The 21832-nt window shown below is 44.0% G+C and overlaps 1 protein-coding gene across 2 annotated transcripts in view; it reads left to right on the top strand.

Moving 5' to 3' along the window:
* The window catches only part of CLIC6 (chloride intracellular channel 6), a 31632-nt gene extending 11411 nt beyond the window's left edge, over positions 1-20221 (top strand). The window contains exons 1-6 of one of the 2 annotated variants that reach the window (XM_009477863.2): positions 14533-14571; positions 15727-15836; positions 16283-16408; positions 17481-17587; positions 18587-18768; positions 20060-20221. In XM_009477863.2, coding sequence (XP_009476138.2) covers positions 15781-15836; positions 16283-16408; positions 17481-17587; positions 18587-18768; positions 20060-20221 — 633 coding nt within the window. In that variant the 5' untranslated portion in view covers positions 14533-14571; positions 15727-15780. Of the gene's footprint in view, positions 1-14532; positions 14572-15726; positions 15837-16282; positions 16409-17480; positions 17588-18586; positions 18769-20059 lie in introns of those variants that run through there. The other variant, XM_075717986.1, reaches the window with a different exon arrangement.
* The last annotated feature ends 1611 nt before the right edge of the window (positions 20222-21832 follow it).

The following is a 21832-nucleotide window of genomic DNA, read 5'->3' on the forward strand; positions in this document are numbered from 1 at the left end:
CACCTCTTGATTTAAGCATCAGAGTTGGGAACACCATGGGCAAATTATTTTCTAAAGCCTTCAATGACCTACTCCCTGAAGCTGCATAAAATAGCTGATTTATTTGGTTACTTCTTATTTATTTACTTATTTGTTTACAACACAAATCCCAGATACTTTTTATATGTGCGTACAGTTTTTGCATTTAGACCGAAACAGCACGGCTGTGTGTCGCAGGTTAAGTATCATATGGTGAAGTGTAAAACAGGATGTGTCACTGAAATACCAGTTAATCTGTTTTCCCCAGACCTATAACGTGTTCGAGAATATAATGCTCTTTTGTTGAAGTAATTCCCTGTAAGAATTTAAAAAGGATGTAAGATTTTTGTCTCCATGTAGAATGTTCAGCTGGCACCTTGCCATATTATTAAATACGGATTAGAAATAGCATTGAGGTATTTAAACATAATTCTTGTAACAGGATAAATAGCTAATAGCATTTTGTTTGCTGCTTGTGCGCTTGTGACCTGGTAGTGTTCTCCCATTAACACAAACACAGACGGCATGAACTCTGTAGGCGGAATTCACAGCAGAGGGAAATGCGTTTTTTGAACTAGTTGGTGTAAGATTAAAGCCAGTGGTCTGTAACTGGGTGGCATTTCCCAGCTCCAGTTTTCGCTTGTGTTCAGTTAAAAGGCTCTCAGTTTTCTTAGACTACTGGCAGGTTTTTGAAAATAATCTTGAATCTTAAAATTAAAGAATGGATAAGGATTAGGGGGAGTGATCTTTTTGAGGGCTGTGTATTTTTATTCATTAGCCGGCATATTTCTGTTGTGGTTAAAGTGAAGATGGCATTCCCTCTCCTCACTGCAGGGGGAGTGGAGTGGGGGCACCTCTGCAGCCATTCCCCTTTGCCTCTGCTTAAAACCTTCTCTTCTGAATAAACCACTTGTTTGTTTGTTTGTTTTAAAAAGCAATGGAGATCTCGTCACATCTCCCATTAAAATAAAATGGCTTCTGTTTTGGAGGAGTGGCAATGATTACTTACATTGCTTTGAAAAATCTCAGTCACTGTGTGTGTAATTCATTATCATTGTGTACTAAAAAGTAAACAAACAGCAATGTTTGTAATGCTGTTTTGAGTGAGACGTAAAACAAGTATAATTCATGCAATATGACAATTCCTTGTGTAGGAGAACAGTATTCCTAAATTGGGCAAGATTAATTTGAACCCTACTAAATTGTAGCTGAAGTTTTTCAGTCTTTGCTGGCCACGAGTTAATTTTCCTATTTATTTTTACATTTAATTTTTGTTGCCTTGCCTCTGTTCTCCTTGCCGTGCACAGTTCCTGGAAGCTTGCTTGTCACCATCATCTAAGTAAGCCTTGTAAAATAAGAGATAAATAAGTAATAATGCATTGATAATTATGATGGGATAAAGCACTATTTGTTGAAATAATTTTCCAAGCTGTTTTAGGGAAAAGTAAACTGTCACAAAGGATTACTGTATTCATGTGGTGTTGCTGGGGGCCAGGCATCTAAAAAACAGTAGAAAGGATGTTTATTTTGCCTTAAAGCGTTTAGAATCTGGCCAAGAAAAGACTGTGCGTGACTGCTGCACTACGACCTGGAGATGGAAACCTGGGAAAATGCTGAATTTTGCCCAGCGCTCTACAAGGGCTTGCTGGCCCCCCTCCCTCGGTGCCCGGCTGCAGGAGGTGCAGCACGGGAAGCCCCGCAGGCAACTTCCCAGGTGGGCACCCCTGAGCGGCAGGAGCGTGAGACGAAGATCTCCTCTCAAAACTGAAGCAGCCCCAGGGAAACCTCTTTCTGATGCCTCCCAAATGCTGGGGTTGCCACAGGAGCATCTGATTTCCCTTTCCTCCTCCCCGCAGTGCAGCGTGAGAGGATCCGCTCATGCAAGGAGCCTCCTTCAGCCAGCTCTGCTTGGGATGGCCAGGCCTTATTACTCAAACTATTTATTAATTATTTAAGCAAATTATTGTCGAGCTTGCGAAGCAGTGGATTCCTGGTTGCTGATTGCTTTTGCTTTATTACCACATACTACTTGTGCTGTGGATGGCAGGTAGCTCGATGCAAGCATCCTCTGTGTTTAATTAGTTGCCTTCCCATCATGAGAGGCACCAAAGGTTTCGCTCTGAAACCAGGCCCAGCACTGTCCCAGGTTATGCTAAATACTGTAGCTACCAGAGTGGCTTTATTTGCAGACCTGGTATAGGTAGCTGTAAAATATCTTGAGAAAGTAAACCTGTGATTTGCATTTTTCCTTTGTAATTTCATTTGGGCTTAGGAATTTTCTTTAAGAACACCTGTTGACTGCCTTTAACTGCCCTGTAGAGAGCCTACACAGGCTGTAGTTGAAAATACCTGCGACAATGTGGAGGGCCTGGCCCAAGGCTAGCAACAGCAGTGTGTGTAAAATCGCAGAATTGGTTTACTTTTCTCTTTTGTATGAGTGCATACACACATATGTTTCATTTTTAATCTCTTTAATGTCAATAAGAGTGAATATTAGTAAAACTACAGCCTCTATAAATGTATTACAAGACATTGCACATTTTAATTTTCACCCGCACACTCTTGTGTTTTGCTTGCTTTACAGAATTATCATTTAATGGTTCATTTATTTATAATCTTTGTCGGAACTGGAAGGGCAGGGTGCAGGCAGACACACTGCTCAGTAGAAGTACTGGGCAGACTGTGATATCAAAATCAGAAGTAAATGGATATTTCATCTAAGTAACAGGAGTGAGTTTGGGTATTTTGTTTCTCATTATTTATAAAGTAACTGGACAAAGGTAAAAAGTTTATTGCCACAAAGTTGCTTCTTAATGAAGGAAAATTTCTTCCTATGCATCAAAAGCATTTAATTACTTACTAAGTAATTAAGTTAATTTCAGCAATAATTACTTTCAGTAATAATTACTTACCCAGCAGACCGTGAGTAAGTAAATAATGCAGCGAAAGCTAGAATAAAGGAGGCCTTCTCTGCTCTGAAATGGCTGCTGACATGTAGGGGAGAGAGAGAACTGAAACCAGAGGAAATTACAGCTTCAGACTTCTTTTCCCTTCTGTCATCTAGAGAGGATTAGAATTTCCAGATGTATATAACCCCTTTAAGCTGGAACCACTGCTCACTACATAAAAACAGGGTTGAGGGAAATATCCCATAAAGAAACTCGAACACACTGTTAATGCCTGAACATGAACTGAGGACCAAGAGCATTCAAAGAACCATTTCTAGCAAAGATCCTTACTGAACATATGAATTATGAAATCTAGTAAAACAAAATAATCATTAATGCAAACACTGCATGATAGAAAGTATAGTATAATTTCAGAAACCTAACAGAATGAGAAAAGCCTTAATAATGAAATTGTTAGAAGATGTTATGAAATGCTAATAGGTGGCCAGTCCGGGAGACATAAATCTTGCCCAAGCTTCAGATGTTAAAATGTGAGGTAGCAAGGGTTTCATTATTTCTGGAGGTGGGTGCTCAGCCTAAACTCACATTCAGTGCCAGAAGAGCCCTGCTCCAGGACAGAGCCCAGCTTTTATTATCAGTAATAATAGCTAGATAACTAATAATGAGATGGCCACTAATGTACAGCTGCATCATTAAAAACACAGTACATGGGTATACCTACATTGTCATCCTGTTTGTAGGTAGACTCAACCTTTAGCCTACTACTTATAATCCGTGGACACGCAAAAAACCAGTTTAATGGTGTTCTGTGGTCAGTTGAAGCTGTGCAGGTGAAAAGTTAATACCTTTTACTGCCTTGCACGTACGATCGTTTCCTTTCATTCTCCTTCCCTTGGCATCTCTTTTTGGCCTAGCTTTGGCTAAAAGCCTTAATTTATAAAAGGACTTCCAAAAATCCTTTGGCATTCCCACATCCCCACTAATGGTCTACATTGAAATAGAAGTATAAGTTTTCTGTTTGTTTTTTAAGTTAGGAGCAGTCTTTTCATTCTGTATTTGTACAGTACTTAATACTTAATTTATAGTGCCTAGATGCTACTATAAAGGTCTACATTTCCCTGTCTCCATGAGGAAGAAAGGAAAGCTGGGCTAAGAAATCCTCCTGTCTGAGGATCCCCTCCTGATGTCTGGTCCAGGCACTCGGTGTCTTAGACCTGTCTGAAAGTTACCGCTCCTTATCACCACCCTTTTGGTGGCTCGAATCAACATCCTGCCCTTGGACGGTATTACTTTTACAGGTAGGAGACTTTCTCCCTATCCACTGCTGCTGCTGTTCTGCTGGATGGCATTCTGCTACCGTGTACGCCTATGCCTTGTTTTGATGATTATCCACAATCTCAGCTGGTGGCTGACATACCTCCTGAGCCCTCCTGTACTCCGTTAGACCTGAGCTACTTGGATGTCCTCGCTGTCTGAGAGGATGCTGCTGCTGCAGCCATCCTGAGTTGCATTTGGATCCTGTAGCTGCCTCAAGACTTGTGCCCCATTGCAGCTCAGACTCTGTTGCCTTTTGCCAATGCTGTGTGAGGCTACTGGGCTGAGGAGAGTGTGTTTTCAGTTGCCGTCCCTGCGATCCTTGCATTGCTCCTTCTGTTCTGTAAGTTGGGCAGTTGTGGGTGAACACTGGCCCATACTAGCATGTGTCCATCCCTAGTTGTAAGCATGCATCAAACATACAGTGCCAGCGGTTAGATTTGCAGTGATTTGCTCAAGCCACTTCAGATAAAATGCCATTTTGTGCTAACTGCTCTCCTGTTCTTCCTCAGAAGAGGATAACCTCTGGCACCGTTTACTTTTTGCTGTCTGGCTAATCTTAACCCATGGACTCTTTTCATTGCTAACAGCATCCTAGCATCCTGCCCTGTCTGGTGTCTGGCTGGAGCTTGCTGTCAGAGATACCATATCCATCATCTATTTCCTTTTCCAAGGAATCATTCAATTATTTTAGAGTGTAAACTCTGTTTGGGATAGCTGCTGCTGTTTACTGAGCGGTACCTTTCCCTTCCATCATTGCCCTGGAGTTTGCTACATGCATTATTTTCACTGGGACACATTCAGTGGCATGGAATACAAAAGCATGGCACTTCCTATCATCTTGTTCTTGGAGTGATGCCCATGTCATGTGCAAAGAAACAACGGGCAGCAAGGAACCTTCCAGTGGAGAGTAAGTCCAAGTCCCTGCTGAAAGAGATCAAATCTCATCTTGAGACAAAATGTTTTTTTTTCCTCTGGTGCTGTCACATATGCACGTACATATTGATACACCTGCTAATCCTGCTGGAAACCTGGTTCAAAACCTCGTGATGTGGTGGTTAGGAACCCCTCTAATTGTCAGCTAGAAACATTCATGGCCAGTTTGTACCCATTTGGTTTTGTTTCAGTGTCACCCCCAACTATCAGGGAAAAAATTATACTTGCACTGAGTAATCATATCTTCCTTCAGTCTTTACTTTCCCAATCTAAACAAGAACAAATTTTCCTGCCCTCTGTTGTAAAATAGGTTCCTCATTTTCATCGTCATCCTAGTGGTGCTTGACTGAGTGTGATTTAGTGTTTCATGAAGGCAGAGGACCAGATTTTTGCAGAGACCTCTTCAGGACCATGTACAGTGTCTTGAGCAGTGGCTTGCTTGAATGCTGCCCTGCCTCCATGGGAGTGCCAGCTTTGATGTAACGTAAGGCAACATCCCCTTTTCCCTACAGCTCCATTGGGCAGTTGGGTTAGACACGCTGAGAATAATGCACTCTGGTCTTTTTTTCTCCAGCAGTTCTCTCTAGCTGATAAGTAGTCTCCAAGGGTGGGATTCAGCTCACTTAAATTAGATGCCTTATCTCCATAGGGCTATTTAGTGCTGTACTCAGAGAAAGCAGCGCTACCAGAGAGCACGTCATCCCAAGTGGGTAGGTGGTGAGACAGGCAAGATGATGAATCCTCAAGGAGTGGCTCTCTCCCTGTGTATATATCTATCTATGTATCTGTCTCTGCTAACCAGAGACCTGTTTTTTCTGACTGACTCTATGCGAGGTGGCTTCCAGCTTCAGTGTGTAATGTAACAGTTTGTAACCATTTTTATCGCTCTTCCATTATCCCGGCTCTCAGGGTTATCAGTTTATGGGGTATTCAGTCTGTTCCAAAAAGCCCTGGTGGTGCTGCTGTTGTTCCTGCCTCCTGGGTGGCAGGCTCCATCTGCAGGTCTGGTTGTTATCATCAGATAATTCTCTAGCATCTCTCCGACTGAAACTTGCCCTTATGTTTTTCTGAAATGCCAAACAGGACCTCCAAGGCTCCCTCCTAGACCAGTGCACGTTTTAATTTTTGTGAAGGGGAGGAAGAGAACAGGAAAGCCAGCATACCCAGTGATCTGAACTGCTTCCAGGTACCCTGGTGCTCCAGAAGTCATGTGCTTTTTGGTTAATCACATGCTGTTCTGTGCAGTGGGACTCCGCACTGCTGCCTCTCCCTGTATTGACCTGGATGGAGAAGGCTTCGTGTTTCTGTAACAAAACCAGGATCTTCCCTCCTGGGTAGTAGCAAGTGCACACAAATTGAGTTGTTGGTTCCTCCTCCAGGTTTTCTTCCTGCAGTTCTGCCTGCACCTCTTTTCAGGTTTTGTGCATCTTGCTAATCTGGGCACCTTCCCTTTTTAACACACCCTTTTCCCAAAGCGCCTCAGTTTGCAGACTGGGTCACTGAGACATAAAGTCAACTGATACTCTACTTTGTCGTTTCTCCTCCCCTACTGAGTCCACAGGACTTATAATGAAAGTCTACTTTATTCTGACAACAAAATAAAATCCACTTGAGCTAACGTAACTAGCTGCATTTCAGGTTGTCATTCAAGAGGATATTTAGCAGATACAAAACTTAAAGGACCCATCCTTCTATTTGCAGTTGAGCCAACTTGCTTCTTTAAAAGTTACAGGCACGCCTAAATGCATTGACTGATTGTGACCTGAGAGGTAGGAGAAAAGGGAGAAAGTGGAAGACATCCAGAGGCCCCAGGGTCCATTTTTCAGCCGACTGTCCAGATTACTAGTTTTGCATGTCCTCTAAGATCTATTGCAACACGTTGGCATGCTTTAGTTTGGATGAGTGGTCATGGGGTTCCTTTCAGTCTTGCTTTGAATGATGACACTACTGAGACCGTATCTTGAACCACCCAAATGCATGCTCAAGGTAGGGTGTATAGAGTAAGAACCTGCCTATGATGTCGCTGAAGGCTGCAGCTGTGATAGTCTTTGCAGCCCTAGCTTGGTCCTTCTTATGTAGCGGGTGGTGGGTAGAGAAGGGGATCATTCCTGCTCAGGTGGAAAAGGGCCATGCTTCCTACAGGGTGGGGTTCAACATGGACACTCTGTGGATTGAAGACTCAGCTACTCAACTACTAGCAGCTGTTTGCATTGGAACGAGAGTGCTCAGCGTTTGTCCCCAGTTGCATTTGAGTTAGCGGGGGCAGACTTCCAGCTTCAGCAGGAAAAAGGGGCCTCACAAGTGACATTGTAGGAGAGGGTGGTGAAGGTCAAACCACTCCTTCATTCTTTAGAGAAAACATTTTAGTATACTTGCTCCCTCCTTCCCCTGCATGCTTTTTTTTGTCTTAGCACCTTAAAAAGAGAAAGAAGCTATTTTTAGCAGAATGCCTGCAGTTATATTTACTGTTTCTTCCTTAACCTGAAAGCTTAATTAGGGTTTAGGACAAAAAGTGTGTCATTGAACTTGTGTGTTCAAAGTTGTAATCCTGTAAGTATGTTTGGTGTTCTCTGAACCCTGTAATACTGTTCAAGATAGAAGATAGATGTTATTAATATTTCTAAATATAAAATAAGGTACATTTCTTCTTAAAACAAAAATCCTTGTGGCACACTTTCAATATCAAGGTGCTTATTTTGCTCTTAAAGAGAGGAAGGGAAAGGGAAATTATTTTTTTTACCTGAAGGAGTGTCGAATTGCTGTTTGACACTGCTTTCTCATTGAATGGATGTCACACACAGCAAGCCTACCCTGACAAGTACCACAAATATGATTTATGTGCAGGAATTTCAACTACCAGCCACATTTTAAATATGAATATTTCTGCTATTTGGCTGAGAAATTAAACAACAGCTGGAAACATCTGTTTTAAGTGTTGGATATTAGCGGATAGGCAGAGCTATATGACTTTAAAAGTATTGGAATAATAAGTGGCAAAATTTTTACTTTGTCCATTAGAATGTATTTTAAATTACAGATGCTTTATCTTAAAACTTAGCCTGGAAGTACAATTTCAGCATGCCAAGTACTCTGAAGGGTGCCATTAGCAAACAGCAACACATCTTGCTGTGGAGGTGGCTCCGAGGCAGAATCTGTCACGATGAGAGATGAGATGTGCTAACGTCTGAGGCTGCCACTGCTCATCGCTCCAAGAGCAGAAGTCAAGATTTCCATTTCAAGCCCAGTAGGTGGCATCAAAAGTTCTCTAAAATTCAGCGTTTGGGTGTTCATGCCCTAGCCCTAGGCCACAAAATGAACACAGTGCTTAGATAGAGAAAATTCCAGGTAATCTGTCTCTTCCTCGCAAAAAGATTTGCTTTGAACATGATCTGACCCAAATGACATGCCTGTGGTGCTTCTGTGCCTAGCACAGAATATCATATGTTATTAAGTGCATTATAGTTGCCTTCAGTGAACCAAAATGACTTGTAACTATATTTATTGCATTCGTAACAGACGTAATAGTGCCAATTTTGGGTTTTTTCAGTGTTGCGATACTATAGGAACCTGCATGAATACTGTAGCAGGCATCAAGAATATAAAACACACTTTATACCCTCAAGGAGTAGATGCTTTTTTTTTTTTTCAATTAAAACAATATATCTGTCGCAGCACACTAACAGAACATGGTTACATCTAGAAAACAGACATTTTCTAGTGTAGCTGCACTCAAACCCATGTGCTTCTCAGAACCTATTGCCAAGGCTGAAGGAGGTCTTTGCGCTAGTGGGAGTATGGGAGTGCAGTCATACTACTTCCCTCTGCCTTTCTGCCTGTGATCTTAAAAAAAATGCTCTTATAAAAAAATGGCTTGGGCATTTCATGGTAAACCAGAGGGCAGTAGGATTTCCTCTCAGGGGTGAGGACGAGAGGGGAGGTACTGGGACCTCCCCTCCCCTTTCTCCTTGGCCATCGTGCAGCCAAATTCAATGGCTGGTCCCAGCGGAAGCAGAGCTGTCTGCCACAAGGATCTTTCTTGCATTGGTGCTACGTGTGCAGAGGCAGTGGTAGCTACTTACAGCAGCTACTGCCATCAGGCTGGCATTGCAGGGCTTAGTTCAGGGCAAGAGTCGGTGCTAGGAATGCAGTGGGCTCAGTTAATCCATGCCAGTGCAGAACAAATGAGTCTGTAGAAGGAATTAAAGCAAAATAGCTGTTGGTCTTGAAAGTCGCACCCACCCTTAAAGTTGCTTCCCACAGGCAGCCCAAGCTTGCAAACTCCTTGTAGTTTTTCAGGCAGTAGTTTTGAGCCGGGTGCTGTGGTTCCTGTTCTTTGACCAGAGATCAAATGCGTTGTGAAAAAGGAGAGGGGAGCTGTTGGTGTGAGAGCCATGAGAGGGAAGAACACACAAAAACTGCCTGATAGCTGAGGATCGAGTAAGGAAACTTGGAGGAAAGTCCCAGTTCAGCCTGAGACAGCTAGCTCAGCAGAACAGGCAGGGGCAGATCCATGATGCTGGTCCCAGCTGGAAGGTTCGTTGTCTCCCAGTAGGCAGCAGTTCTGCTCCACTTGCTGGATAAACCTGCCTCTTAGCCAGCATAAATATGGGAAAGGAGGTAGCTTAGCTCCCTCGTGTTGAAGAAAGAAAATGGAATTGGACTTCAGCTTTTTTGGGGGACAAAAAAAGGTTATGTTCCTTGTTCTCCTTTTTATTGCAGCTTCAAAGGGTTATATAGTTATATGAAAACAAATAAAAAAGTCTTCTCTGATCCTTCTGAACTGTTTCTTCCATGCTTAACCTTCAAAAGGATACAAAAAGTCCAGGAAAAACAAATTCCACTCATCATGATTTTGAAGGCACAGAACGCTTGAGGTCAGTAGAAGAACCTTCAAAAACCTGGTTCCCAAGATGTTTGGACAGAAACAGTTGCAAAACAAATTCTTACAACAGCTCCAGGAGCAGAGCAACTCCAGCTCAGGGAGGGCCCAAACTACTAGTTTAAGAGTGACATACAGTGTGTGACTCCTGGGTAAAGTCACTATAATTATCCTCTTGCTATGGATGAGGATGCGGAGACCTCTTCAAGGCCACTGAGAAAAGCAGATCTGCTGAATCAAGGTGGCAGCAGCAGCTCCAGAAACTGAACATAGTTCTTTTGGGACCCTCTTTAATAGCTTGTCCTACCCGTAAGCTTAAGCAGTAGTGGAAAGAAGGGTGTGGAGAGCTTTTCCCTTTCCCAGCATCTTTGAGTAAGACCCAGAACAACAAAAAAGACCAAAGAGAGTGTGGAACGGTGAAAAATGAATGAAAACAGGGAGTGTGGGCTAATAATCCCATAAGTAATGGCACAATTATGGAGAGCTGTCATAAGTTGATACTGTCACAATATACGATCTCTGCCTAGGGCTCTGAAGGCTCTGAATGAAAGCTTCTATGCATGGCCTGACATTTTTCTCCTCTGCAGCAACGGCTGTCTTAATTGTTTGATTAATGAACTCATTAAATCCCAGTATTACTAGAAAAAGCGTATTGACCTCCTGACCAATCACAATTAAAATGTAAATGCCACTCATTCAAGACACTGGTTAGCCACCTATTTAAGCAGCAGAAGAGCATAAAAACCAGCTTTGTGTTTTGGGGATTTGGCCCACTTCACCCACAAGATCTGGATATTAAGAGAATGTCACAACAATTGCAGGTGGAGGCCAACTTGCAGCATTACCTACAATTACAGCAGCATTTGCCTGGTTATTAAGATTATAACCAGTCTGGAAACACAATCCTCCATTGAATCAACTGCAAGGGATTCCAGCTGACTTCAACAGAGTTAAGATTTCTCCCTGCATCATCACTAAACACAACAGTGAGGAAGTGTAATTAAATTCTGTGCATGTACCAAGCACAGCTCAAATTTACACATCCCTGAGTGGTGGTGTGGAGAAAAATGCAGGGAGTTTTGCTCTTAGGCTGCAATGCCCCTAGCTGTGTTATCTTCCTAGGGGTATTAATACGGACAGGCAGGTCTTTTCTGGTTCTCTTACTGCTGCATCACGTCCCTGCAAGGTAAGATGTTGACACACAGTCTCACTTCTGTAAAAAGGCCACCCTTGCTTTGTTGGAAGGTACATTATCGTATGATGATGACACAGCTCAGCTATTGTTGTGTGGCTCGATACACAGCTCTAAAGCTATTTCAGTGTCCCAGCTCGTGATTTTTGAGTTGCTGGTGTCATCATGGCAGACCCTCTGTTTGGAAACTTGAACAAACACCTTTGGCATGTGTAACTGATGCTTTTATGTCCAGTAGGAATTGTAGTTCCCTGGATTAGGCGAGCTGACTTAGGAGAACAGAGTTGTCTCCTGTAAGCCAAAATGCAAGTTGATGTATCTGAAGGCATTTTAGCTAGCTGTATTCACCCTGTTTTCCACAGCAGGCCAAAATGTTCACATTCTGGGCTTTCAGCGAAGGTTATAGGAAACTGTAGTGTCTTTGAGCTGCCAGGTCAAACCATGTCAAGTTCTGAATCAGATTTGGTGTTCAAGGTCTTGCAGTCACTTCAGACTGTTGGTCACTGTTATGGTAGGGGAAAGTTTAATAACTGCTTGTGCTATTGTGTGGGCTACTGTAATTTGCCTCCAGCTCTGCAGAACTGAAGGAAACCTACAGGTATCCACCACCAAGCCCTGGCGTGGCTAGTCTAGAGATTTGTCCTCCCTTCTCCTCCCACCCAGAGCTGAGGCCCCTGGGGACTAACTGGCTTTCAGCTTCCTAGAGCTCCATGTGGCTCACCAGCTCACCAGTTGTCCCTACCTGCATGTCTGCTGGCTGCTTTACTGTAGGACCTCAGCAGCCAAGGCTTTTGTCTGAGTAACTCCCGAAGATCTGCCTGTTTTTCTCAGTCCAGGCGCAGCAACTCTAGAGGACATGGCCCTGTCTTAGATATCGGGATGGCATGAGCTTTTAGAGTAGATTTATATTAATAAAGTGCAGCAACGATTTCACAAGGAAACTGCTCAGATTTCCTCCTTAGCCTGTGAGAAGGACCATGGCCACATCAGAAATGGGGAAACATCCTAGTTCCTGTGAATTTATTTTCTGCTGTAAAAGCAAAGTGCTTTCCATAACCACTGGAGACAGTAAAGCTGGGCAAACACTGCAGCACTTCACTAGAAGCCATGGTACCCACGTTGCACATAATACAGCTAAGATAGCAGTACATTATTAACGTCCTTTGTAAGCAGCATGGGAGGGGAAACAATGCTGTACATGAAGGTCAGATGCTTTTTGGACTTCATCAGTATGTTTATCAGGACTAGCCCATAGAAATAGTCAAAAAGTACCAAATGAAAAATAATAGGATCATAGAATCGTTTGGGTTAGAAAAGACCTTTAAGATCATCCAGTCCAACCATTAACCTAACACTACCAAGTCCACCACTAAACCAATTAAGGGTAGAGTAATACTTTCATGTTTCCAGCCATGATGGCTGGATTATTTTTTAATGAAAGTAAAAACTAAGAATCATTAAGGTTGGAAAGGACCTCTAAGATCATCAATCCAATCATCAACCCAACACCACCATGCCCACTAAACCATGTCCCAAAGTGCCATGTCTACCCGTTTTTTGAACACAAACCAGTCATCTCAGTGGTTAGAGTTGGCAGAGCATTGCTGTAATCAGTGATGCTTAATCCCCTGTTTTACTCAATTCCTCAGTGTTGAAATGTTTTGGGTTTTTTTTTGTGATAGGTTGCTAGCAGGCTGAGAGGCATGAAGGCAAAAGCCTGAGAGATTGGCTGTTTGCTATTTTATCCATTGCAAAATAGAAAATCAGTAGTGCTGTAGTAAATTTTCCTCCCGAGGAGCTATAGACATTAAAAAGTTTGCACTTAGAAACAAGACAGGAGGTTGCTTCTGTAACGTCTCCAAGGCTGCCGGTCCCTCACCTACCTGGTTGCCTATTTGTTGTTCCAGTTAAGGACAAACTGGGACTCAGTGCCTGCTTTGCACCTGTGTTTGTCATGGTAACACATCTGTCCTCACCTGGGTCTCTGACTCTACCTATGGATGTTTCCCCAGAAGAGCAGGCTGGGACTGCTGTGTCTGGCTCCCTGAAATGTACCGTCACCAGGGCCACGCGGGACAAAACGAAGCAACAACCGCATTTCCTTAGCTCCAGCAGTAAAAGTTAGAAGGAGTCAAGATGTTAGAATTTAATGGCCATCAGAAGATAGTAATTGATCAGGAAAAGTTCACCCTGCTGTCACTCTTGATCACATAGCTGTTCTTGACTGCAGGGCTATCTGCAAAGTTCTCTGAACGGTACATGAACCCTGCTGAGATAACTTCTTTTTTCCTATGAAAGGCTGAATAAAAATATCAAATCAGTTTTAAGAACTGTTTTTTCTGGATGCTTGTTCTTTCTTTCCCCAGACCATAGCAATCTGTTACTATAAGATTATTTCTTCACTGACTTAGGTTGATGGTTTAAATTCCTCTGCAATAAACTGTTTAAGACACCAAAGCACAGGTTGGTACCAGATTGGGCTGCTGTCCCCTCAGTGTCCTGCTCAGGGGGTTTCCCTGAGAGCCCATCTCGAGCAGACAGCTGGCTGTTGGCACCACAGCTTGTGTGAGGGCAGCGGGCTGGGACAGGGTTGTGGTAGAGAGTGAGGGGCAGCTGGAAGGAGCCGGCGGGAGCCAGCCCATCGCCAGATGTATCTGTCTGCCTCCTCCAGACACGGCACCTCCAAAACGACATCCCCTGAGTGCTGCTTCTGCCCTCAGTGCAGCCTAGCTACCCATTGCTAGCACCGAGGGGTCACAGTAACACCCTTCACCTCCTTTTTTCCTTGTGGGGTGGGTAAAACGACATAAGAGGCAGGATGAGGCAAAATGGTGGTGTCATGTATTTAGCTCTATTTTAAGCACATGCTAGCAGCATTTGTTGCCTTGTTCTTATGAAACACACAGTAGTTTTCTATCTTCCTGTTGCTGCAAACTGTGCAGTGCTGGAAAGCAGTGCTCTCAGTAGGAGGAAAAATACAATAGTAGCTTTTGACCAGCTTTCATTTTTGCCACCTACGAAACAAGACTTTTCTAACACAGTAGTCCAGCTGTTTTAGCATTTCTAAAAGTTTTCCTACCCTGGCAGTGTTTAAGGCAATAGGCTATTCTGGTTTTCACTACCAAGAAAGCCAGTGGTTGTTGCAGTACCTGAGGCAGAAAGCAGCAGAGAGTTATCAGAGGCGAATCTGAGTTGGTGCAGAGAATAAGACGGTTTATCAAGCCTCAGGAGTGTCCCTCCTCCTGCGTCCCTCGAGCTCCATGGCAGAAACCTGCCTGCTCCAGACCAGGTGCTTGTTTCCAGACATAGAGCTCTTTGTGAAGGTGAGCACTGTAAAGCTATCCAACAGCAATGTTTGTTTATGGAGAACTTTTTATTACATTTGAGATTCATTTGATAGTGTTGAGGAAGGTGAAAGAGCAAGCAGAACTGGTTTCATTAATGTGTGTTGTTTGGTTATAAGGTCTGCAAACCTTAATGAACTAACCTATTAACCAAGTAAATGATACACCTGGTTTTTTACTTCTGCGCCATTACATTTAATCTTAAGTTTTAAAACTCTGCTTTAGGAGAATCACATGAAGGGCTTAAAAATTAGACCTCTGCTCTCTTCCAACAATGTCGCATGAAGCCTAACTTACCCAATAGCAACTACGCAAGACTTCGCCTCATTTTAATGAAGCCTCTTAAAAAAATGCAATACAAAGTACATGAGAGCAACACTTCTGCGGTGCCATGTACGGGGAGTTGCACCTCTTGTGCTTTACAGTAACACCTGGTGATTCGTCTAGCCAAAACCAAAAGACCGTCATTATAGGGGCACAGAGGAAGAGAGGTTACGTGACTTGGATACAGCCACACTTAAGTCTTAAAAGGGGGAGCCCTGGATCTATAACAAGGAGGGATTAGCCATTAGTCCTCAGTACAGCAAAGTGCAGAGACAGGTATGTTCAGCTGGGGCAAGGCTACTGCCTCATTTCCCTCCTTCTCTGGGACCACCCCAGTTGTCTAGTTTGAAACTCTTAATTATTTGATTTATTCTATTTATTCCCTTAAGTGCGTTAGACATTACTTCTCAATTTTATGCTGGTAATCTTTCTCTGCTTGTTTCCTGATCATAAACTGATTTAAACTTGTTTTAATCTTGCAGTGACTTAGGTAGATCTATGTTCATGTAGACAAATGAGGTGGAGCCTATTTCCTTTGGAAGGTCTGCTGTGATTTCAAGTTTGTTTTCTAACTTATATGCATTTTAATGAAAAACCACATCTCCAAGATGACAGGATTCTTCATCATATCTATGTGCATGTTTGGAGAAGGATATAAAGAAACTTTGCATGAAAATATGGATTAGTAGAGATGAGTAACATGCTATACATACTCATAGCAGATCTGGGTTTTCTGCTTTTCTGTTGCATCTGCTATCAAAATTTGCTGTCATCACAGAAGTATGTATGCCTTTTTTTTTTTAATTGTAGGCTGGCAGTGATGGGGAAAGTATTGGAAATTGCCCATTCTCTCAGCGTCTCTTTATGATTCTGTGGCTAAAAGGTGTCATATTTAATGTCACAACCGTGGATTTGAAAAGGTGAGATTGTAACCAGAGTTCTCATTTTCAGAATAACTTTTCCAAAATGGTGATTTTAAAGGGTGACTCTCTTCTGACAGATTTAAAATGCACACCACGGCTTGGCCTTACGCTAACCGTCTGGATGCCTGATTCCCCTTTAGGGTTCACTAGTATAAAGTGGACTAACTCCTTTGAAGCAGTTGTGATTTCAATCTGTTTTGCAGTAGGTCTCTGTAACATAAGACAGAAGTTTTGGGGTTTTTTTTAAGCATTTCAGAGCACATTCAGGTACAGGCTAGCGAATTCTCACACCACCGGTGTGAGGCAGCTGGCTAAGTTTTATTTTGTAAGAAAGACGTAGAGTAGCCTGCTATTTTAAAGGTGAAACAGTTTGTTGCAATTCACTGCAGAAATTGCAAATGTGGTTCCTGTTGTGATTAACCCCATGTCCTTCCTCTCACCAGAAAGCCTGCTGACCTGCAGAACCTTGCCCCGGGAACAAATCCCCCCTTCATGACATTTGACGGCGAAGTGAAAACTGATGTCAATAAGATCGAGGAGTTCCTGGAAGAAAAGCTAGCGCCGCCCCGGTACTGTATTCCCGGCCACTTTTAGCCCCTCACAGTCCTCGACAGCAGTCAGTGACCAAACCCCCTTGGCTTTGGTGGGTCAGGCCCTCGATGAGCTGCACGTGTTATAATTGTGAGGCTCAAGGCGGGGCTGGTCCAGCTGCCGTGGTGGAGCTTTCTGGGAGGGGTAACTGGCTGGAGTGAAACAGTGCTGAAGCCTGGCACCGTGCAGGGGGTGTCCCCGGGGTGTCCCCGAGATGCCGGCTGCGCTCCTCCCGCTGTCCTCGCCTTTGCCCCGAGATGACTGCTGCGCCACTGCCGTCATTCCCAAGGCATGAAATCCACCTGGCTGCAGCAAGCATGTGCAGAAACCTGTGTGCCACTGCAGAACCTGACCTCTTTTCCTCCACTTGTGTTTGTTTGAGGTTTCCCTCTTCGCACTATACAAATAATTACGCCTACTGTGAGCAGGTAGTTGGAAGAAAAGGGCAGTGAAAGCCTCCCACACGGCAGATGTGCGGGAGCTCCTTTTGAGTGGCTGGGTGGGCCCATCAGCACACAGCGGGGTCTGGGTTTCAGACTTGTCCTTCCCCACCCCAGCAGCTCTTCCCACCTCTTCCCAAACCCCACTGTCCCACCATCAGCAGCATCGCATCCCCCATCCGTGCACCTTCTCTCCTGCGGGACAGCAGCCCCCTCCGCAGCGCTCGCTTCTCAAGCAGCCAAACCTGACTTAAACTAGGCAAGCAGCTGCTCCCCTCCACTTTTCCCTTCCTATCTGCCCCTGGCAACAACAACTGGTGGACTCGCTGCTCTGAGCTTGCTCACGCACAAGCTGGCCAGGTGAGGAGGCTGGGAGGAGCAGCAGCTACTGTGAGTAGGGACTTTCCCTCCTCTCCTCCTCATGGAAGCCACGCTCCACGCAGCCTCACCTCCAGTGGAGAAGGCCTGGGAGAGGCACTGGGCTGTCTGGGCAGCGTTTGCAGCGATAACAGTCATTTCCCATCTCCCTCAGGAAAACGTCATCCACGTGGTTTAACTATGGTTTAAATTTGTACTTGCTAACTTCTTTTTGTTTCTTTTAACTCCTCAGATATCCCAAACTTGCACCGAACCACCCCGAGTCTAACTCTGCAGGAAATGATGTGTTTGCAAAATTCTCTGCGTTCATAAAGAACCCAAGAAAAGATGCTAATGAAAGTATGTGCTGCAGTCCTTTCGTCAGCCCTGGTAGTTACTGAGAGAAATTAGAACTGTACAATTCTCAGCACACTGTGCTGGAGATATCCCATTTACAGCTTAGGTTAAACAGTCATTTTCCAGAGCACAAAGGCTGTGGAAATCTATGCCTATTCACTCTCTTACTTGAGGATACCCAAAGTTAGTTTACGCAGATACCACTGTCAGCATGAGAACACCAACTCCAGCTCCTTGTTTCTTCAGCTCTCAAGCCTGTAACACTGCACCTTCCCCACAGCTCTGCTAAAAGCACAGCCCGCTTGAACTGAGACCTTACCTTTCTACTCCTTTTCTGTAAACAGTGAGGACTCCAGCCCCACGGCACATCTCTAGAGCAGGGCCCTCACTACCACCATGCGTTAGCTCATCTCTGTCCTCCAGCTCTCAGCCCTGTTCCCTTTGCTCTTTTGCTCTTCCCTTTTCCCCTCTCCACAGTGGCACACGGGTACTGCCAGCCCACGAAAACCCCAGCCAACCCTTGCCAGTCCCTGCTGCCCTGATCCCACTCCTGTGCGCTCAACCGAAAGCAGAGGACTCATGGGCTGGTTTCCCGTACACCCCAAAGTGATATTCTGGTGGCTTGCTGTTGTCGCTCATGGTCTTGCTGTCTTGCCTGTGGGCAAGCACTTGCCCCGTGGCTCCCAAGGCAAGAGCCAATGTGAAGGCAGAGCCCGTCTGCCAGGCCACTCTGCAAAATCACACTCCACAGAGGTGTCTGAGGAGCCATTTCTGGTAACAGAGCCCCAGTCTGGTTTTTCTCAGAACCCCCTTTAGCTACTTAGAGCTCTTATCCCAGCATTAAGTTTTAAGCTTAGGATAAAGGAATTGCAGGAGTTGGCATGGCCGGGTATCTGCGAGCTGGGTTGGTGCCAGGAGACAGGATGCAGGAGTCGCCTTTCTGCTTGGTGTCAGAGAGACCTTGGTACAGGCTTGAATGACCTTTTTATTGTCTTAACCTAGATTTGGAAAAATCTTTGCTTAAAGCCCTGAGGAAGCTGGACAACTATTTAAATAGCCCCTTGCCTGATGAAATTGATGCTTACAGCACTGAGGAGATCACTGTTTCTAGCCGGAAATTCCTGGATGGAGATGAGCTCACCTTAGCGGATTGCAACCTCCTACCAAAGCTCCATATAATCAAGGTTTGCATTTGGTTTTTAGCTTCCTGAAGATAAGGGTGACAGAGAAGCTCAAGTCCGTTTCTAAAAGGCAGAGGAATCCTTCATCTCTTCTGAGGCCACACAGTAGCTGTGTAGGGACACTGAATGCTAATGCACAAGGCCATTTCATTACAGCACAGCTAGGCAGATCCTCAAATTGATGACTCTGGAGCTAGAATATCTGGTTTCATATCACTTGCTAAGCCTCTCACATGAAATGAGTGCTATATTCAGTGTTGTAGAGAAGTGTTGTCATTTGCATTTCATGTGCAAACTGCCATGGACCAGTAAGGTTACATTATTTTGTGCATGCCAGTTCAAAGAGCCAGCAAAAGCTGAAATTCGAATCTGTCTCTCCCACCTTTAATCCCAAACTCTTGCTTTGCTGAGTGTCACCACTAGTACCAATAACACTGGCAGGGTAGCCACCACCCACTGCCTTCCAGACAAGGCTCCCAGGCTCTTCTTGGAGGACTGTGGAGCTTCCACACACACCTAACAGTCCTGGTGACCAAGATGTCTGGGTGTTGTCACAGCCTGTCCCTGGGCTACTCTGGAGCCAAGCAGGCTCTGGAAGAGAAATGACCTCCACAAGTGAAAACTTTCCCCGGAGATGTCCTCCATGAACCTATTCCAGAGAGAGCAGCAAGGGAATGAGCGCTTTCCCACGCCCACGCAAAGCTCAGGCACAGCAAAGCGCGAGAGGTAGCAGGGTCAGCAGAGCCAATACAGAGAGAATCACCTTATGTCAGGTGAATGTCTGAAGGCCATGAACGGAGGATGAACATCACACCATCCTTGCTGGCCAACAGGGAGGGATTAGGTATTGGCCAATAGTTGTTTTCCCTAGCCATTTGAAATTTAGTATTTTAATTCAAGTTTTCCCTTTCTGTTTCAGTGAAAGTATCCCAGTATGGGCCAGTTTATTACTGTAAGATTATTCTGTTAATTTTGTTTTATGCTAGCTCCTTTGCTGTTTTAAGCTGCATCTCTTCCAGGTGTGGTCTACTGGTCCACATAGCTCTGCATAGCTCTAGCAGAATATTTATACCAAATAAATCCTTTTAAGTAAGTTAGCTTGATAGCTAGCTTTCTTCATCCCATGTCTTCTGGGTTTTTTTGCCCTTCCTTTTCCCTTCCCCCTACGTTGCATATAACGACAGACATACACATTGAAAATTAGAAATGTGCATAAAGAGTAGATTTGGGGTTGGGTTTTTTTTTTTTCAGATCATGTGTGTAATGATATTTTTCTTTTTTCTTTTAATAAAAGGTTGTTGCAAAAAAATATAGAAATTTTGATTTTCCACCTGAAATGACAGGGATTTCAAGATACTTGAACAATGCATATGCAAGAGATGAATTTACAAACACTTGTCCTGCTGATCAAGAAATTGAGTATGCGTATTTGGATGTTGCAAAGAGAATGAAGTAAACAGAAGAAGCCTCCATTCTTTATTACTTCTGAGATTTAGATGGGCACCAGCCAAGATGGAAAAAACAAAAGCCAGCATACGTTCTGCAGTGTAATTTTGAGCTCTGCTATTGGCCAATCCTTCTTTTATAATGATTGTATAGCATTATTTGCTCATTCTTAAATTATATACGCATATGTTTGTGTGTCTGTACAGATGTCTGCACACATGAATGTCTGCTGTGCATTGCAAGTTAAAGGCATCAGTCAATATTAAAGCATTTGTTGAAGTTAGGGAAACAGTGTAGGTCACAATTATAGCAATATTACAGACTAGTGACTTATGCTGAATTGCTGAATTTTGAGAAGAAATAGCCCTGTTTCTAACACACTTTTAACCTGTCATTATTGCTGCCTCTGATCTCTGTTTCACAGTTGTTGCCAAACTTCACAGTTACCAGGAGGGTTTCTGTTTGCTTCTCTGCAAGCCTCGGAGGGCTGCAAGCCAGCAGCCGGTGCCCATGCAGCACCCTGGTCAACCCAGGAGAGAGGCCAGCCTGTAGGTGGGACCACACCTGACTTCCCAGAAGCCCTCTCCTCTGTGCTAGAGACCTGCAGGGCAGGTCAACGAAGAACAATTCCTTTTCACATTGCATGAGTCTTCTTTGAAATTAAAAACAAATAAATAGATAAAGATTCCTACCTCCTCCTCTCTCAGGGCTGCATAACCCATCAAACTTCCCTCCTGGTGCTCCCAAAGAGAGGAACATGAGTTGCCATTGGCCTATGGAATATCTGATAATATATATCCGACAAGGGAGGAGGGAGAGACTTGGTTATCACTGTAGACAGAAGAAATGGGTGATGCAGATGGGTGATCCTATTGATTTAGGATCTCTTTTTGTCATCCTTCCATGACTCTCACTTGGTTTTCGAAAGCAAAGAGGAGGAAAGGGTCTAAAAAAGAAATAGTCCTTCTATACTTCCTTTTCCTGGTTGAGATCCAGCGTATTGGCTTTTCCAGGGCAGCTGTTAGGACTTCACTGCTGAGAGCTTTACAGCTGATCAGACAGGTATCTATCAGGAACAATGTAGACCTACCTCCTACCTTAGGCGGGGGATGGATTAGATGAACCCCTCCAGCCTTGCATGAGTCTGTGTTCAAGGCAGCTGGTACTGGTGAGAAACACCCTCTAGCCTGGCATCAGGGAGCACACTATTAGAGATGTATGGACTATAAAAAGTGATGTCCACAGCTGCTTTCTGCTGAGCAGGACCTCAGCAAGCACATAAGAGTAGAGGGTGCAATGCTTTAGTCATAGGGTCACCTGGAAGTTTCCTTCTGATGGATTTTGCCTGTATGTACAAAATAGATGAGAAAATGGCTAAAAATAGCCTTTATAGCACCTATATCCACAAAAAGACTGTTATAGACTCATCATTCATCCTTGTCCATGTCAAACATGCGCTTGCTTTCTAACAAAGCATTACTTAACGGTAATAGTCAGTGTCAGATATATTGTGTCTGTGGTGTCTTCATCTTACGCACTACACGGTTCTGATGCAAATGTGCTATCTTCAAAATTATTTGTAAACATTGTTCACTATGCAGTTTTAGTTTGCCTTTAGATT

Source organism: Pelecanus crispus, chromosome 1 (genome assembly GCF_030463565.1).
Source record: "Pelecanus crispus isolate bPelCri1 chromosome 1, bPelCri1.pri, whole genome shotgun sequence".
NCBI lineage: Eukaryota > Metazoa > Chordata > Aves > Pelecaniformes > Pelecanidae > Pelecanus > Pelecanus crispus.